This window comes from Plecotus auritus (assembly GCF_963455305.1).
Source record: "Plecotus auritus genome assembly, chromosome: 7".
Taxonomy (NCBI): Eukaryota; Metazoa; Chordata; class Mammalia; order Chiroptera; family Vespertilionidae; genus Plecotus; species Plecotus auritus.
Window position 1 is genome coordinate 116,078,925 of NC_137774.1, and position 16,050 is coordinate 116,094,974.

Genomic DNA, 16,050 nt, shown 5'->3' on the forward strand with positions numbered 1-16,050 from the left:
CACACACATTTTTTACTGAGTTTTACCACCAGATGTCAGCCATACCCTGCACTGGTAATAACTACCCTGAAGAAATTTTTATGAGGAATCCATGTATGTGGATGGCTCTTTCATCTCTCCTTCCCCCTATCTCTTTTCCACTCTTTCCTGCTATGACAGTCAGTCTGTCTAACCAATCAGTCATCTATTGATCTGTCATCTACTTAGTTACTTATAGTGCACATAGGTATTCTATCTAAATAATGAAACAGTATTTTACGGAAAAAAAAGTTTAAATATTTACATATACAAATGTGAAAGTAACACTAAAATGCTTTCTAAACTTGGATCTGGAATTCAGGCTTTTGTTAGCCCAGTCACTTAGGTACTAATGCGATATATTCAGCCTTTGTTTCAGAGTATACTTTCCACTGTCACACAGAACCTTTGCCTTTTGGAACTTTGATTAGATTCGTATTGTTACTCTGGAATTATATTCTTATTGGAAGAGTATCAACCACGTATTGAGAAAACTATGCAACGCTTGGTTTTCAGAAAGGCTTTGGGTGATTAAAAAAGCTAACAGAGAACTATGCAAAGAGAAGTTTCCTGTTCCAACAACTTCTATTTAATTATTTTTCTATCTAAGGCCTTCTTGAACTTTAACAGTGACCTTCAATGATCCTTCACCTAAACTTTGTAGGTGCCTGGCTCTGCTTCCATCACTGAACTTAACACAATGAATTTATGCTTTCTTTCTCCTCTAGATAGTGAGCTATTTGAGGTTTGGGAGCTTAGCAGGCATCTATTGATAAATGGATTTTATTCTCTAAACAGGGACTGCAGCCAGCCTGTAGTCGATTGCTGGTTGCCTACTCAGCAACCATTTTCTTCTATCTTTCCTTCCTATCCAAATTTTGTTTACAACTCAAGCACTTCTCTTTTGGTGCCATGAAATTGAGGAAAAGTTAATCCCACCCAAACTTCATGCATGGATCTGAGTGGTCTAAAATAATCCCATTCTGTCGCTAAGGATTAGCTCAGAAATGACCATGTGATGCATGTGAGGGAAATTTTTCTTAGAGGGTCCAAGGAAAACTTTCCTCACTACTGAAAGAGTGAACTGCAAGATGGGCTAGTGGGTAAATCTTTGCAAATCCATTGTCATTTCTGAAAAAGAAAACAGTTGTTCCTGTATGTCTGAATCCTTTTGCGGGGGGGCGGGGGGGGGTGATATAGATGTGTAGAGAAGCAGGGGAGACACCTACCAAAGGCATTTTTTCATATCACATAGAACATTTTAGAGAATGAAACCAACATGGAGGAAAACGGCTTTGGGAGAGGGAGAGAGCTGACATTATCCTTTGTGTCCCTTGCTCCTCATACTCTAGAATTTTTTATGAGTCAGTGAGCCAATAAATCAATCTCTCTCTCTCTCTCTCTCTCTCTCTCTCTCTCATTTTACACAAATACAACTCAATGCGATTAGTGTTTTGATGGGGGAAATCTGTCTAGGCAGCTGGAAACGTGTAGAAGCTGGGAGGGCAGTAAGGGCATGGCCATTTCAGAAGGAAATTTAATATGTGTTCTTCTTGGAGTGTGGATGGTGAAGAGAGTTCGTTAGTGGTGAGATGATCCTGAAGAGGTAAGCAGGCTTCTAGGTAATGAAGTCTCCTTGGTGTTCACCTCTTTTCTAAATTGAAACAGAAAGTTCAGGGCCTTACTGAAATTCTTAAAGATTTCTGTGAATCTCAGGACTGTTGGTAAATAGAATAAATTTACTTCATCAAAAATTAAAAACTTTCCTTTGAAAAACAAGGTTGAGAGAATCAAAAGATAACCCACATGCTGGAGTAAAATATTTGAAAATCAAATATCTGATAAAGGTCTTTAATTCAATATATCTAAAGAACAACACCCTATTTCCTAACAATTTGAATTACTTTGAATTACTCCATATATTAAAAGTATAATTTATTTTCTTTGTCTTGTTCAATAAAGGACTTTTTAAAACTTTTACTAGGCAAAGTAGATTTACAGTTGTGAATACACGAAACAGTTTATTCTTCTATTAGTTACTGTATTATTTTATTTGTATTACAACTGTAACCCTACTCTTGCCAACCCCTATATATCTATATCTATATACAAATAAATAGATATAGGTATCCTTTTCTATATAATGAAAACCTAATATGTGAAGTGTCCGGTCATCTGGTTGGCTGTTCAACCAATCAAAGCATAATCTTACCTAATAAAAGAGAAACATGCAAATTAACCATCACTCCGCTATGCCCACAGCCAATCAGAGTGAGTATGCAAATTAACCCAACAAAGATGGAGGTTAATTTGCATATGCAGGCGCAGAGAGGTGTGAAGCCTGCTATGAGGGGAAGTGGGGCTGCGGAGGGAGCTACTGGAGTGGTGCTTCAGACAGAAGCAAGGACTTGCCGGCTCCAGGTGGAGGGGGAGCGGGGACTTGCTGGCTCCTGGGCGGCCAGGGAGCAGGGACTTGCCGGCTCCTGGTAGGAGTGGGGATGTGCTGGCTCTAGGCGGCCCAGGAGCAAGGACTTGCTAGCTCCAGGCGGCCCGGGAGTGGGGACGTGCCGGCTCCCAGGCAGCCGGGGAGCGGGGACTTGCCGGCTCCTGGGCAGATGGGGTGGAGAGCGGGGACTTGCTGGGTCCCAGACGGCTGAGAGTGAAGCCAGGGGCCTATTCTTGCATGAATATCGTGCAACGGACCCCTAGTATGCTAATGATATGCTAAGGCTGTTCAACTGCTCGCTATGATATGCACTGACCAGCAGGGGGTAGACAGTCGACTGGTCAACCTGTCGTTACGACATGCACTGACCATGAGGGGGAAGACGCTCCAACCAGTAGGTGAGCTTGCTGTTTGCTGCTGGGGTCTGGCCAATTGGGATTGAGAGACGGGCTGGACATGCCCTGGAGCCCTCCTGTGGCCCCTCCCCAGCTGGTCAACTTCCTGCATCCCTCCCCGGCCCTGACTGTGCACCGGTAGGGCCCCTCAGCCTGGCCTGCACCCTCTCGCAATCTGGGATCCCTTGAGGGATGTCAGAGAGCCAATTTTGGCCCAATCCCGCAGGCCAGGCCAAGGGACCCCTCTAGTGCACAAATTTGTGCACCGGGTTAGGGGGTGCAATATAATACTCACCAAGCAGCTTATTTCAAAAAGCAGAACCAAACCCTACCAGACAATTACTATCTATATATATAAAACCATAATACGCAAATAGACCGAATGGTGGAACAACCAAACAACCGGTCACTATGACATGCGCTGACCACCAGGGGGCGTGCGTGGAACATGGCGGGCACTGGCCATGGCGAGATGGTGGAGCAGGTGAGCAGGGGCACCAGACCAAGGCGGGGCATTAGTCACTGTCATTGGGGCGAGCCTCTGGTAGTTACTGAAAATTCTTTGCTCCCATGCGCCATGGTCCTGCCGGGTGCTTGCACCCACTGCCAGCACCAGAGCCACCACTTGCACCCTCTGCTGGTGCCTGGCGCTGGCCCTGATCGCTCGGTGCTGTCAGTGGGTGTGAACGGCGGCTGCCGGCCCCAATTACTTCTCAGGGCTTCTCCACCCTCCCCTGCTTCTGAGGGGTAATTGGAGCCAGCAGCCACCTCTCACACCCACTGCTAACGACAGACCCAAACACACCGCGCCGTCAGTGGCTGCATGCCATGGTGGGAGGTGTCAGACAGGTGCGTGGAGGATGGGCCGAGACCCACCCCTGTGCCCACTGCAGCTTCGCAGCTCACAATTCCTTTCAAGGTGCACGAATTCATGCACTGGGCCCCTAGTAGATATATAGATATAGATACATTTTAACAGCTGATAGCTCAATTGATGTTTCTTTTGAGATTTAACCCATTGGAATTAATTCAAAGTATGTGTACATTTTTTGGGGGATACCCTGTAAATAGCAAATATATCAGATGCAGTTAAATCCAAATTTCTCCTCGTGGTTTAGAAATATTTTTTGCTGCACCAACCTGGCTATCCTACCTATCTACCGCTGCTCCTCTAACTACCCTGAGCTCAAGCCCTGTTGCTAATCCCCTAATATGGCCAGCATTGTCCCTTGGCCTTCTCCTTTATTCAGATATCACCTTCTCCATGAAAACTCAGTGCTCGTCAATCAGAGGTTTGATAGCATTTTCCATGTGCTCCTCTTATGCCTTATACTGCTATCATCTACAGGCTTATTTGAGCTCTCACTAGATTACAAACCTTGGAGGGCAAGACTATGCCTTTTTAAAATCTTAGTATTTGCACACCATGAAGCTCAATCAATGTTTGTTGAATGAATCCTTTGCCTTTTAATTTAATTTTTATTGGATTACTTGGAGACATATTTGATTACAGATGTGAGAACTGTGTGTGTGTGTTTTTTTTTTTTTTAAGAAAGGACCACTTTTTCTTTTAGGAGGCCACACTAGACTCAGAACAAGGCTCCAAAAATGTGAAACTCTTAAATTTTCAGCTAGTGTGGCTCAGTGTTGAGCATCAACCTATGAACAGGAGGTCACAGTTTGATTCCCGGTCAGAGCACATGCCTGGGTTTCAGGCTCGATTCCCAGTGTGGGGCATGAAGGAGGCAGCCTATCAATGATTCTCTCTCATCATTGATGTTTTTTTCTCTCTCTCTCTCCCTCTCTAAAATCAATAAAAAATATTTTTAAAAAAGTTCATTAATGTATGTTATGGGGTACCCACTCATGGATTGCATTTGTTTTTCTCTAAGACAAAAAAGGAAGAAAAAAAAAGGAAAAATGTACACACCACTAGAATATAAATTCCAGTAAAGCTGGGATATTGCCTTTCAGCACTGCATCCCCAGGACTTTGAATTTTTTGCCTGTTGCTTACTAATGACAAATAGGTCAGAAATCACCTTTGAATCATGGAAGGAAACTTCCCTGGCTAGGACTATTTGGAACACTTAAGACTTAACAGAGACTCTCTTAGAAAGGAATGGAGGGCCAACAGCCAGCCCCAGTCTCTGTTCAGGAAGGGCTGATGGACTATTCATTACAGCCAAGAAGTGGAAACAAACTAAATGTCCCTTGACTGATAAAGGGATAAAGAAAATGTGGTATCTATATATATAAAAAGTCAGCAACTGGAACACCGGAATGACCGTCGCTATGACACCCTCTGTGGCCAGTGAACCAGCCCAATGGGGGGTGGGGCCAGCCAGCCAACGCCCCTGTGGCCTTTCCCCCAATCAGCCCCCACACCCCAGTCGGGGGCAGGGCCCACTGGCCAATTGCCCTCAGCCCCTCCCTCCAGAGGGCCCGGCCCTGATCGGGCCCTGATTAGGGTGGGCCGGCCAGCCAACCTCCTGCCATCTCCTCCTCCTGCCAGGCCCGGCCCTGATCCGTTCCAATTGGGGCTGGGCCGGCTGGACCCTGCCCGTGCACGAATTTGTGCACTGGTCCTCTAGTAAACATATAATGGAATACTATTCAGCCTTTAAAAAAGAATAAAATACTGCCATATAAGACAACATAAATGAACTTGTAGTACATTATGCTAAGTGAAGTAAGCCATTCACAGGACAAATTCCACATGATTTCACTTACAAAAGGGGGAGGGAAAATGGGGGAGTTGCTATTCAACAGGTATAAAGTTTGTTATGCAAGATGAGTAAGTTCTAGAAATCTGCCATACAATGGTGTGCCTAAAGTAACAATACTGTATTGTACATTTAAAAATTTTATCCAGGGTAGATCTGATGTTGTATTCTTACCACAATTAAAAAAAGAAGAAGGGCTAATGGAACTCTGTGAGATTTGAGGGTTTAAGAGGAATAACTCCTGATCTCCAGGGTGGATTATAGGGAGAGAAGGCAGGTGATGGTTCTGTGTCTTTGAGGCACAGGTATGGGGGTCAGCCCTGACCCAGCACTCCTGGGCCTGTCAGCCCTCAAGAAGGTGGCTGTGTGTGACCTAAGAGCCCAGCACTAAAAACTTTGGCCCTCAGAGGCCAAGGATAGGGCTCTGGGAGGCGATCTGGATTGAGGCACTCTCTGGGCAGCATGGGAGCAACAGCTTTCTTAGGAGTAGTTTCCAGAACAATCTTCAACAATCAAGTGATATAGAGAGGCAGCAAGTGCGATTGCAGTGTGGACAAACTGAACTAGAATATGCACTTGTGATGTCTGCAACCCTGCTGATTCCATGCCCCACATTCTTCTTCTGTGATCTGGAATTTTTTTGGCAACTCCAAGAGAAGGAAAGGTGGGGAAGCCTACCATCGAAAGGCTAGTAATTGACTTTCTGCCAATAAGAAAGGTAAAGACTTGAGCAATTAGCTGGGAAAATAAAAGGTATTTGACCATATTTGTACCAGGAGTTTGGGGAGCATGCTACATTGGTTACAAATAAAATGAGGGTAACATTTTATGCAGTTGAGTAGATGCTGCTTGGGCTGAGAGTCAGCACGATTCTCAGGCTTTCACAGAAGAATGCCCACTAATGAAGGCGAAAGGACAGAATTAGAAATTCATCACTATAATTACCACTGATGTGGTGAAGGGCATAAAGGAGCCATCAGTGAGGACAAATGTGTTCTTCTTTTGAGAAGGAAGATCACAGGAATTTAAAAAAAGGAAGTTTCTACTTGGGGAAGGCACGCAAGTTACATTTTAATAAGGGGAAGTAAACATATGGTAAGTGATAATTTCCAGCAGATCCTCTTTGGTGTCAATTATGAAGGAAAATAAATCTATGTTAAGTTAGATTTTCTATAGAATATAGGTGAAAGTTATATATTTTACAAAGTAGCATCAATTGTCTTCATGATTAGTCCAGTCCAGCAATTTTCAACCCGTGTGCCTCAGGTGTGCTGCAAGAATTTTTAAAACATGCAATAACTGACTCTTGACTCAGGGCCACGGACCTCTTTTTCCTTCAGATTGTCAAATAAAAAAACGGATAAAAGCCAACACAATAGCTGTCTGGTGTGAATGAATAAAAATTAAACCTACCTTTTTGTCAGATGGGCAAAACATATATTTTTTTGGTATGCCGCATAATTTTAGTAATTAGCTTATGTGTGCCATGAGATGAAAAAGGTTGAAAATCACTGGTCTAGTTAATTAAATCACTAAATCCCAACTACTATAATGCCTGAATTAATAAGTTCTGGAGTCTGATTATTCTGAAAAGAACCATCATCAGCTTCTTACTAAATTGCATTGTTGGAACATTAAAACATGTTTTCAAAATTAATTTGTAGTCACTTTAACAAAGGAATATTACTATGAATACATGGGAATTTGAGTAAAATTTTTTTTTGTAAAGAAAACTATTAGTAACCTACACTGGGATTCACGTGCCTATGTAATTTGAGATGCAGTTTTCCTCTTAGCTCTGATCACCTTTTATTAAAGTATTTACTTTCTGATTGATAGACCGGCAAAAGATCTCTGAATTTAAAAGAGAGCCTGGTTTTACACATGTATGTAAACTGTTAGGCTGGCTTTTAGTTTATATTGGCTACATAACAAAATACCTTTTTAATTTTAATCCAACATTTCTTTGGCATTGAGAAGGTTTCACGATATCTGTGGTTTGTGTAATTTACACAAAAGTTGTATATAAAACTCTGAAATATGCAAACACTGCAAAATACACTCTGACAGCTGATGCTCTGAAAACACTTTATTACACAAGTTACATTCAGATTCTGAAAATAGTGTTCTAACAGTGGAACCATCTAAAAATAAGACATCCCAAAAACACACCAACTGAAGAAGAAAATTTTAAAAAAGAATTTAAATAGAGACTTTTTTCTTTCCCTTGTTGCAATATAATGCTAGTGATTTTAAAAAAATAGGAGATTTAGCAGCTTTGTCATCAGGCTGAGAATGCTGAACAGGAAAGGCACCAAAGAAAGACACTGGCAATGGAAGCGCTATTGGGAAAATACTGTGTTCAAGCAGAGTGGGCTTACTTACATCTACAGAAAAGTCTCAAAAATGTAAATGAGCAAGCCTTCCATCATAAATTAGTAGTGTGATGGAAGAAGAGGACTGTTTCTCTATTCTATGTCCATATATAAAGACCATGGCACTGTTATGTACTTTTAGGAAACTCCTCAACTAGAAACAGAGGCCAACTAAACCCAAATGAAGTAAATAAAATGTGTACAGTCCCCCACAGACTTGTACAGTTTACAATTAAACACACAAAACGCTAACGTGCTAAAGGGAAAAGAATCTGGCATTCTTGGTACATCTCCTCAACTGGACCGAAGTCGGGCGTTCAGGAGGAGGGCGGTGCGGGCGGGGGCAGCGGTGCCGAATACTCCTCTTCCGATTCACTCCCGTCATCTTCATCTTTCTCTTGGTCACTGCCCTCGGTGCTCAGGCGGTCAAACCCTTTTCGACTGTAGCCTTTACGGCTCGCAAAGAAATTTCCAAGGTTTAAGCCTCCACTTCCCTTCCCTGAAGAAAGCAAATAACATAGAATTGAGATGAAGGTCACACAAATGACTCAGTTTCTCTGTATAGTCTTACATGGTACAGTTGGAAGTTGGGGATGGGAAAGGGTAGATATTAGCAAAAGAGAAACAAAAAAGATTGACATACAGAGACACTTATCCTACAAAGTCAGATGGGTACTACACACAGTTATTGAAATACAGAAGGCAAAAACAAAGCTCCCGGGGACTATGTGTTTCTCCAGGATTGTTTCAGATTCACTTTTCACCTCCTGCACTTTCTAGGCTCTGGGGAACTGGCGTCCCACAAGCAGCTCTCCATTTCAGGGAGTTTATGAAAAGGTCATCTTCAGATGACAGGCACTGACGTGCCCACAGGAGTGACAGAAAATTTACTGAAGACGAAGTCAGATAAAAGGCAAGGGAGGAAGATTAGATAATACAGAATGGCAAGGTGGAAAAAGAGACGGGAAATTCACCGCCACAGCCACACACTTCGGTTTATAGTTTGCATTCTGCGTTCAATGCTGGGGGATGCTTTGCTGCACACAGGGGTTTCATTTCCAGAGAGGAAATACAAATTATCTCCTTGCTCTTTAAGAGACATGAGCTTGCTGACTTTGAACCAAATGTGAAGGATTTTAAAAGGTCTCGGGCATACCTCTAAGTTTTCCCAGCACTCTTCCTGAACTTGACTCGAGTTTATGTTCAGAATCTGCTAGAAAAAGATGGCACATTTCAAAAGAAGCCCCAGTCACCCTCCTCAATCATTGGGCTCAACTTTCAGTATAAATTCAGGAATTCATAAATAATTAACAAGGTCTGGTTCTGGCCTGTATGCAATTCCAAAGGGGAAAAGGTAATATAGTATCGTGATGCACACAGGGCCACAGCTGGGTTCCACGCCTGCCTGCTCTCTCTCAGGCTGTGCAATCTCAATAAATTACTTCTCTGAGCTTCAGTTTTCTCCTCTGAGGGAAGAGGGGTCAATGACACTCTCTACCTACCTGTAAAGATTAGAGGCACACTGCACGTAATGTACTTAGAACAGTGCCTGGTAAGTATACAATAAGTGCTCAATAAATATTACTTTCCATGGGGACAAAATTAAATTACCAGTAGTTTGTAAGAATTGGGAAGTTTTCATTACTACAATTTAGAAATATTTGTCTTAGGCTTTAGTCTTTTTTTGAAGAACAGTACATGCCCTGCTTGAGAAAGCTTGGGGCCCATGTACATCATTCCCCCTTTACATGACCGAAGTGAAAGCAAAGGACCGGGAACCCTGAGCATTTTCAATCAGATGAGGTGACCCAAGTGTTCCCCATGGGGCTGCCCATCTCCATGAAAGATCAACTTCCTTTCTTTTTGGGGAGGCAGAACGCCAGCTGGACTTCATTTTTCTGTTTCTGTGTACCTCCCTGCACTCTCTACCTTGGCTTCCACCTTTGTAAGAGCTGTGCCAGGGAAGCGAGGCTTGCGGCTCTCCTATGAAATCTCTAGCCAGGGATGGAGGCAGCATTATGAAGAAAGCTAGCAGGCAGATAACAGAGGAGAGGTAGCATAGTGGGTGGGGAGGGGAATAGGGAAGAATGAAAGAAGAATCTAGTAAGACTGTCAGAAAGCCAACACGTTGGACTGTAAGTTCTACAAGGGTGCGGGACAACCCTTAGCTGGCTTTCCACCCCCTGAGCCTACTAGTGTCTGATTGGGAGCCAATATGCAATAAGGGTATGCTGGATAAACAGGGGGTCCTTTATGAGGGTTTCTATCAAGAACAAATGTTGAGAAAATGTGAAGTTGATTTCCTTTTAGAATTAAATGTACAATTAAAACTGCAATTTTTACTAAAGAAAATGTGATTGCACAATAGTAATTTCCTATGGTTCGACCTGGGTCTCTGCCTTCCCAACACACATGTGTGGACTCAGCATTCTGTAACAGTGCCATGGCAGGGGAGGCCAGACTTTCTTGACTCTCCGGTATTCCTTCGTCCAGTATAGTCTGCTTACCGATAGTACTGCTACCTGCCCAGTCCCCACAGGCACCCGATTCTCCTGGTAATTATCACCGCACTTAACACCCTTGCTAATCAATGTCATGTGTCATCTTTTTTTTCTTTTTAATGTCATCTCTCTTTTGTGTGTCATCTATTCTGTAAGCTCCATTTATTTCTCCAACAATTATTTGTTGAAGCCCTAGTGCCAGGAACTGTTATTTGTCCTGGGGATACACCAATAAACAAGACAACTTAGCCAGATTCTTGTTCGTTTGAAGCTGCCACCTAACTCCATGAAGGCAATGACTACGTTTCTTTATCTTTGCCCCTACTGACCGAGTTCCCTACCCATAAGAGGGGCTCAACAGAAGTGTTTTTTTGGGGGAAGAGTTAACCGTTTTGTGCAGGGCTTTACCGACTGCCTATGAAGAGTAAAAGGAAGTTCTACTCTCTTTCGCCACCTATTAAATTGAATCCTCTGGTTTTTGTTTCTGTGTCAGGGCTTTGTTGTGGGCACTGAATTCCTGCCATGGCCGCTCTGGCCTGAAATAGAGTCAGATGCTGTCTCTTGATCAAATGCTGCCTCCCACCCCAATCCATGGACTGCTTTCCAGACGGAGCTGTAGATTCTTGCTTAGGCCTGGGGACCCAGCCAAGGGACTACTTCTGAGATGTGAGAATAACAGGCCGAATTGTTTGTTTGTTTGGATGTCCTAAAAGGAACTCAGCTCCTGGGTTCTGTGCTATGATGATAATTTGATAAAATGCTGACTCCAGTTTTGGAACCTGCCTTGTATGGTCAGGAAAGGTGGACTGATAGCCTATTTTATGACGATTTAAAAACTACCAGAGGGTTTGTTATAGAAATAGTTGGTTTCCTGAGATAGCTGAGGTTTAAGACAAGTACCTTTTTTGACTTCTTATGACTTTTTTTACTTTGTTATTCCTTAATAAAAAGCACTTACTAGGTACTAGGTACTGAGATAAATGCTTTCTGTACATTATTTCATTTATTCCTCACACAACCTGATTGAGTCTTTTATTCCAACTTTACAAATGAGGAAACTGTGGCCGAGAGAGATTAAGTAACTTGCCCAAGGTCAAGGAGCTAAGAGCAAGAGCCAGGACCAGCAGGTGGGGAGAAATAAACTCCCAAATAACCGGCCCTGCTACTTTGAGAACTGAGCCTATTTCTAACAGCAGGGTCTCCTTGTCTGGACCCTGCAGCTAATTTACCTGACTGCACTTGCTATACAGTATACATCAATTGGGCTTAAGCCAGTTGCTAAAAAGCAATATTAAAGGTTATATTTTAATCTAACCATCCAAATATCCAAATTTCTGAGGCTCCAGATACATTTTCTACTGTGATACTAACTATAGACAATACTTGGAACATAGACAGTAATGTCAAAAAAGGCAGAGAACACTTAAAAAAAAAAACCACTGAAAAAAATCACAATGGAACTTTAAGAATAATAAGGCCAAACACTCTTTCAAAAGTAGGCTCCAAGTTCAAGGGGCTCATTTTACTTGCCTCCAAAGGCCCTTGATTTTTTCCACCGAATAAACATGGCAATGGCCAGCAGGACAACCACCGGAATAACCAGAAGGGTTGTAATGAGAACAACAGGCACTCCGGAGTCTGGCTCTGTGATCAGTTTCTGTTTCTCTTGCAGCTTCTGCAATTCTGAGGAGGCGGGTTTGTTCTCCATTTTGGTGTCAACAACTGCCTCGGATTCTTCAGGGAGAGAAGAGTTCACAATATTCAACTGACCCAAAGATTCCAAAACCCTCCCACCGCCCCTACCCAGGCAAATCCACAACTGCCCACAAAGAACTTGCTGAGTCCAGAGCACGTGGGGTTCCTGCTTCATTGTCTGAATCTATGAAGCTGGCAGCCCGTCTTGTGATTGGTAATACCCACTGAATGGTTTTTCACCTTTAAATTGTTTTTTTTTTTGGTTGTTCTATGTTTTATTTCCTCTTAGCTGTAATTCCACACACAAAAAATAACCCCCTTTTGCATCTTTCCCAAGATAAAATGAACAGGCAGCATGGTGTAAGGGATGGAATTGGTGTGCAGGCTGGAGTCAAGAGGATCCGGCCTCTGATCCCTGGTGCCTGTGCAACTGGCTGCGAAACTTTGGGCAAGTTACTTAAATGATCTGGGCCTTAGCAACCTCATCTGAAACTGTGATGTAAATCACCTTCTTTATAAAGCCGCTGGGTACAAATGTTACCATAAAGAAGTTGTTTAATAAGATTTTGTGTCCTTATATCTTTACGAATCTCTTTCATGTTCAATGAGTTATTTGTACATTGTATGCACACATTTATTCTAGGATTAAAACCTGGGAAGAGGAAGTGTGTCCTTTTTGGGGTCTTTTTTACAGTTCCCAGCAAACTGTAAGTGCACACATATGCACTTGTATATCCTTTTGAGGTTGATGAAAAGAACATACAATTATTTTGTGATATTGGCAGGTTTTAGGCAGATATCAGACCTAAAGTACTATTTGGGAAATTGATACAATGACACTATGTAAGCTGATGCAGGGATCTTAATAACTAGTGATTTAAAAGTGACTTGAGCCTTGAGAGACTCTTGCCCTCAAGAGGCACAGAGTGTGTTGGTATAAAAACCCTACTGTGCCAAGTCTAGAAGATATAACCATGTTTGCCAAAACGCCCACAGTTTCTGGAACTTCAATTTCTTGTCATGCCCTTCTAACCTATGATACAGAAGGAATCATATGGCCTTATGGACATTTTGATAAAATGGCAGGGATAGGTGGTTTAACGTTGTCAGGAAAACCTTTGGTTAATGTTTAATATATGTAGACACAGCTTAGTAGATAACTGGACACTTTTCCAAGAAAGCATTTCTCAAATTACTTAAGACACTGTAAACACAATTTTTGATATTCACAAATGGCAGGTCCCAGCCTTTTGCTTAAATGTTCTGAGCCAGCCTCCTTCATGTCTCATTGATACCTATTGAGCACTTAAAGAGGTATCAGGCATTGTTCTCATTTAATCATCACACCAAGCCTATGAGTAGGCACTATTATTATCACTGTCTTACAGATGGCCTGTCACAGTCCTTATTTCCTTCCCTGCACTACGGTTAAGAGGAGACCATTATTTCTCTTCTTTTGTCAAATGAAGTGGCTCTCGAAACTTCAGTGGAGAGAAGGAAAGGGATTGGTTCATAAATCTAGATGGTTCAAATTTAACCTTTCTAAGTCTCAGTTTCCATGAGGAATATAAATGTGACTTGTACTCTTCCTAACCACTGTTTTGTCTTCGTATTACTGTAGAAGAGGTATACAAGTTGTTCAATATTCAAGCTTATTCTATATTGAAGCAGGAAAATACATAAAATACAACAGGATTTAAAAAAATATATGGGTCAAAGTTACAGGTTGGCAATCAAGAATTTGTTGCCTTGGAAGAAAGGTTTATTTCTTTTTGAAGGTGACTGTAAACAGAGACATTACTTAGCAATTTCTACCTGTCATTAAGTATGGCGAGGCTACATCAACTATATCTAGGTTCTTTCATAAGGCAGGAGGACTGGGCTACGCTATGGATAAAGTAAGCGACAGCCTAAAATAATCAGTTTAGCATTCATAGAACGTGTGCAGAGAATGAGGCAATAAACTTGCTAAAATGTAAGATACATTCATTGCACTTCAGAAATTCCTCACCCCTGCTGGAGCACTGAGTGTCATCATCTTTTATTGTGCAGTGGGTGAGGGATAAAGGCCATGCTTTTGGTGGGACACTAGCATATCTCTTTTATCCCTGGTAACTTTATTTGAAAATTTAAATTCCTTTCCTGAGTTTCTTATCATCACAAATTCTTTTATCCCCACAACTCCCTGAGAACACAACACTGGTTCTGAAACTCTGCCCTGTGAACATTCACCATTGGGATGAGTGTCATCCAAGGTGACTCGAATTTGGAAATTTACAATTAACATGTATGAACAAGTCTATTAAGTTTGGGATGGTGTTTCTCCCTCTCTTTTGTAAGGAGTGGTTTAAGGTTAGCTTCTGGATTTTGGTAAAAGACAAACTCTGGAGATCCAGCATAATTTATATTCCTTTTTGAAATAAGAAAGTAATCTTTAAAAAAAAAGGTTTAATGAGTGTCATATGGGTTCAAAAAAGAAAAGAACAACTTCATTTGCGTTTGGACATTCCTAACTATTAAAATGGGACTGTCATGAAACGACACTTCAATAAAATTTACTATTGGAACTGCTGCATTCTGCCACGAACCGGGAGGTTTTCCAACCAGATGTCTCAGTGGGCACACTGAGGAGAGGCACAATGAACTACAGGGATGAGCACAGTTCACCCCTCACTGGTCAGTGTGGTTGGGCTGTTCTCAACAGGCCGACCAGGACAACCTAGGGTGTGTGTGTGTGTGTGTGTGTGTGTGTGTGTGTGTGTGTGATCTATTTAAACAGAGATGGTTTGAGGCCACTTTGAAATACCAGAGGATTCAGAGTAATCTACAGCCTTCTCCAACCTACAGCTCTTGGAAGAATTGATGGTGAGTCAATGGGTAGTATTCATCTCTCCCCAGTGGTACAGTACTAGTGGGTAAGAGCCCAGGCTTTGGTGCCAAACAGACTTTGGTCAAAACCTCGCTTTGCCACTTACTATCATAGTAGTAGTTCTTATCTTCACGTCCTTATATATAAAATGGAGATATTTCAATGATCACATTGTTGGTGTAAGGATTAAACTGGATAATTCTGTATAGCCCATTGTTTGTGCTCCATAAATGATAGCTATTAGTAATAATATAATTCCCAACATATCTTTATTCCAGAGCAAACAGAACTTATCAATAATTCTATATATAATGATAAAAATATAGGGGCCTGGGAACTTTGTCATTATATGAGTATGGTATGAATGCCACTCAGTAGTGTCACATAGGTTGAATCACTACAAATGCCAAACAATTGCTACTTATTTATTTTATAATATTATCTTACCCCTTTCAACCTTGAGCCGGCTATATTTTCTTATCTGCCTACATAAACTCCCTAAACTCCCTCTTGGTTCTTGCTTCTTTTCATCTCTTTCCACCTGCTTTCATGAGAAAGGAAAACAAGTAAACCTAGGGTTAAGTCTGAATATCTAGGTGAGTCATTTGTAAAGCAACTAATAATGGAATCACTTCGCTACTTAAACATTAGGAGCATCTCTAGTGAGTTCTTAACTATACACAATGATGCCCAAACCCTATAGATAGCAGACAATGTACAAATATAAACCGATTCTAGGCAAGAGAGAAAATAACTTGACAGGGATTTCATACGAACCAAGTGGTTGCTTACCAGCAGCTTAATCTTATCTACCCATTCTTGATAATATATACCAACGTTATGCTTATCTGTTTATATGTATATGTATGTATACACACACACACACACACACACATACACACACACGCACACACACACTCCTTATAGGGTGTAAGTCTCATAAAGTCAGGCACAGTTTCATTTCCCTAAAACCTATTACAGTGACTTATACATAGATGGCCTTCAGTAAATGCTGGGGGGCTAAAT

The 16,050-nt window shown here is 41.8% G+C and overlaps 1 protein-coding gene across 23 annotated transcripts in view; it reads right to left on the reverse strand.

The window, feature by feature from the left end:
• Positions 1–7,552: 7,552 nt before the first annotated feature.
• Positions 7,553–16,050, reverse strand: part of PAM (peptidylglycine alpha-amidating monooxygenase) — a 290,016-nt gene continuing 281,518 nt past the window's right edge. For 6 of the 23 annotated variants that reach the window (XM_080677817.1, XM_080677797.1, XM_080677806.1 and 3 more), the window contains 2 exons: positions 11,991–12,194; positions 7,649–8,458 (listed from right to left, as the gene is read on the reverse strand). In XM_080677817.1, coding sequence (XP_080533943.1) covers positions 8,277–8,458; positions 11,991–12,194 — 386 coding nt within the window. In that variant the 3' untranslated portion in view covers positions 7,649–8,276. Of the gene's footprint in view, positions 8,459–9,115; positions 9,173–11,990; positions 12,195–16,050 lie in introns of all 23 variants that reach the window. The other 17 variants (XM_080677812.1, XM_080677814.1, XM_080677815.1 and 14 more) reach the window with 6 other exon arrangements.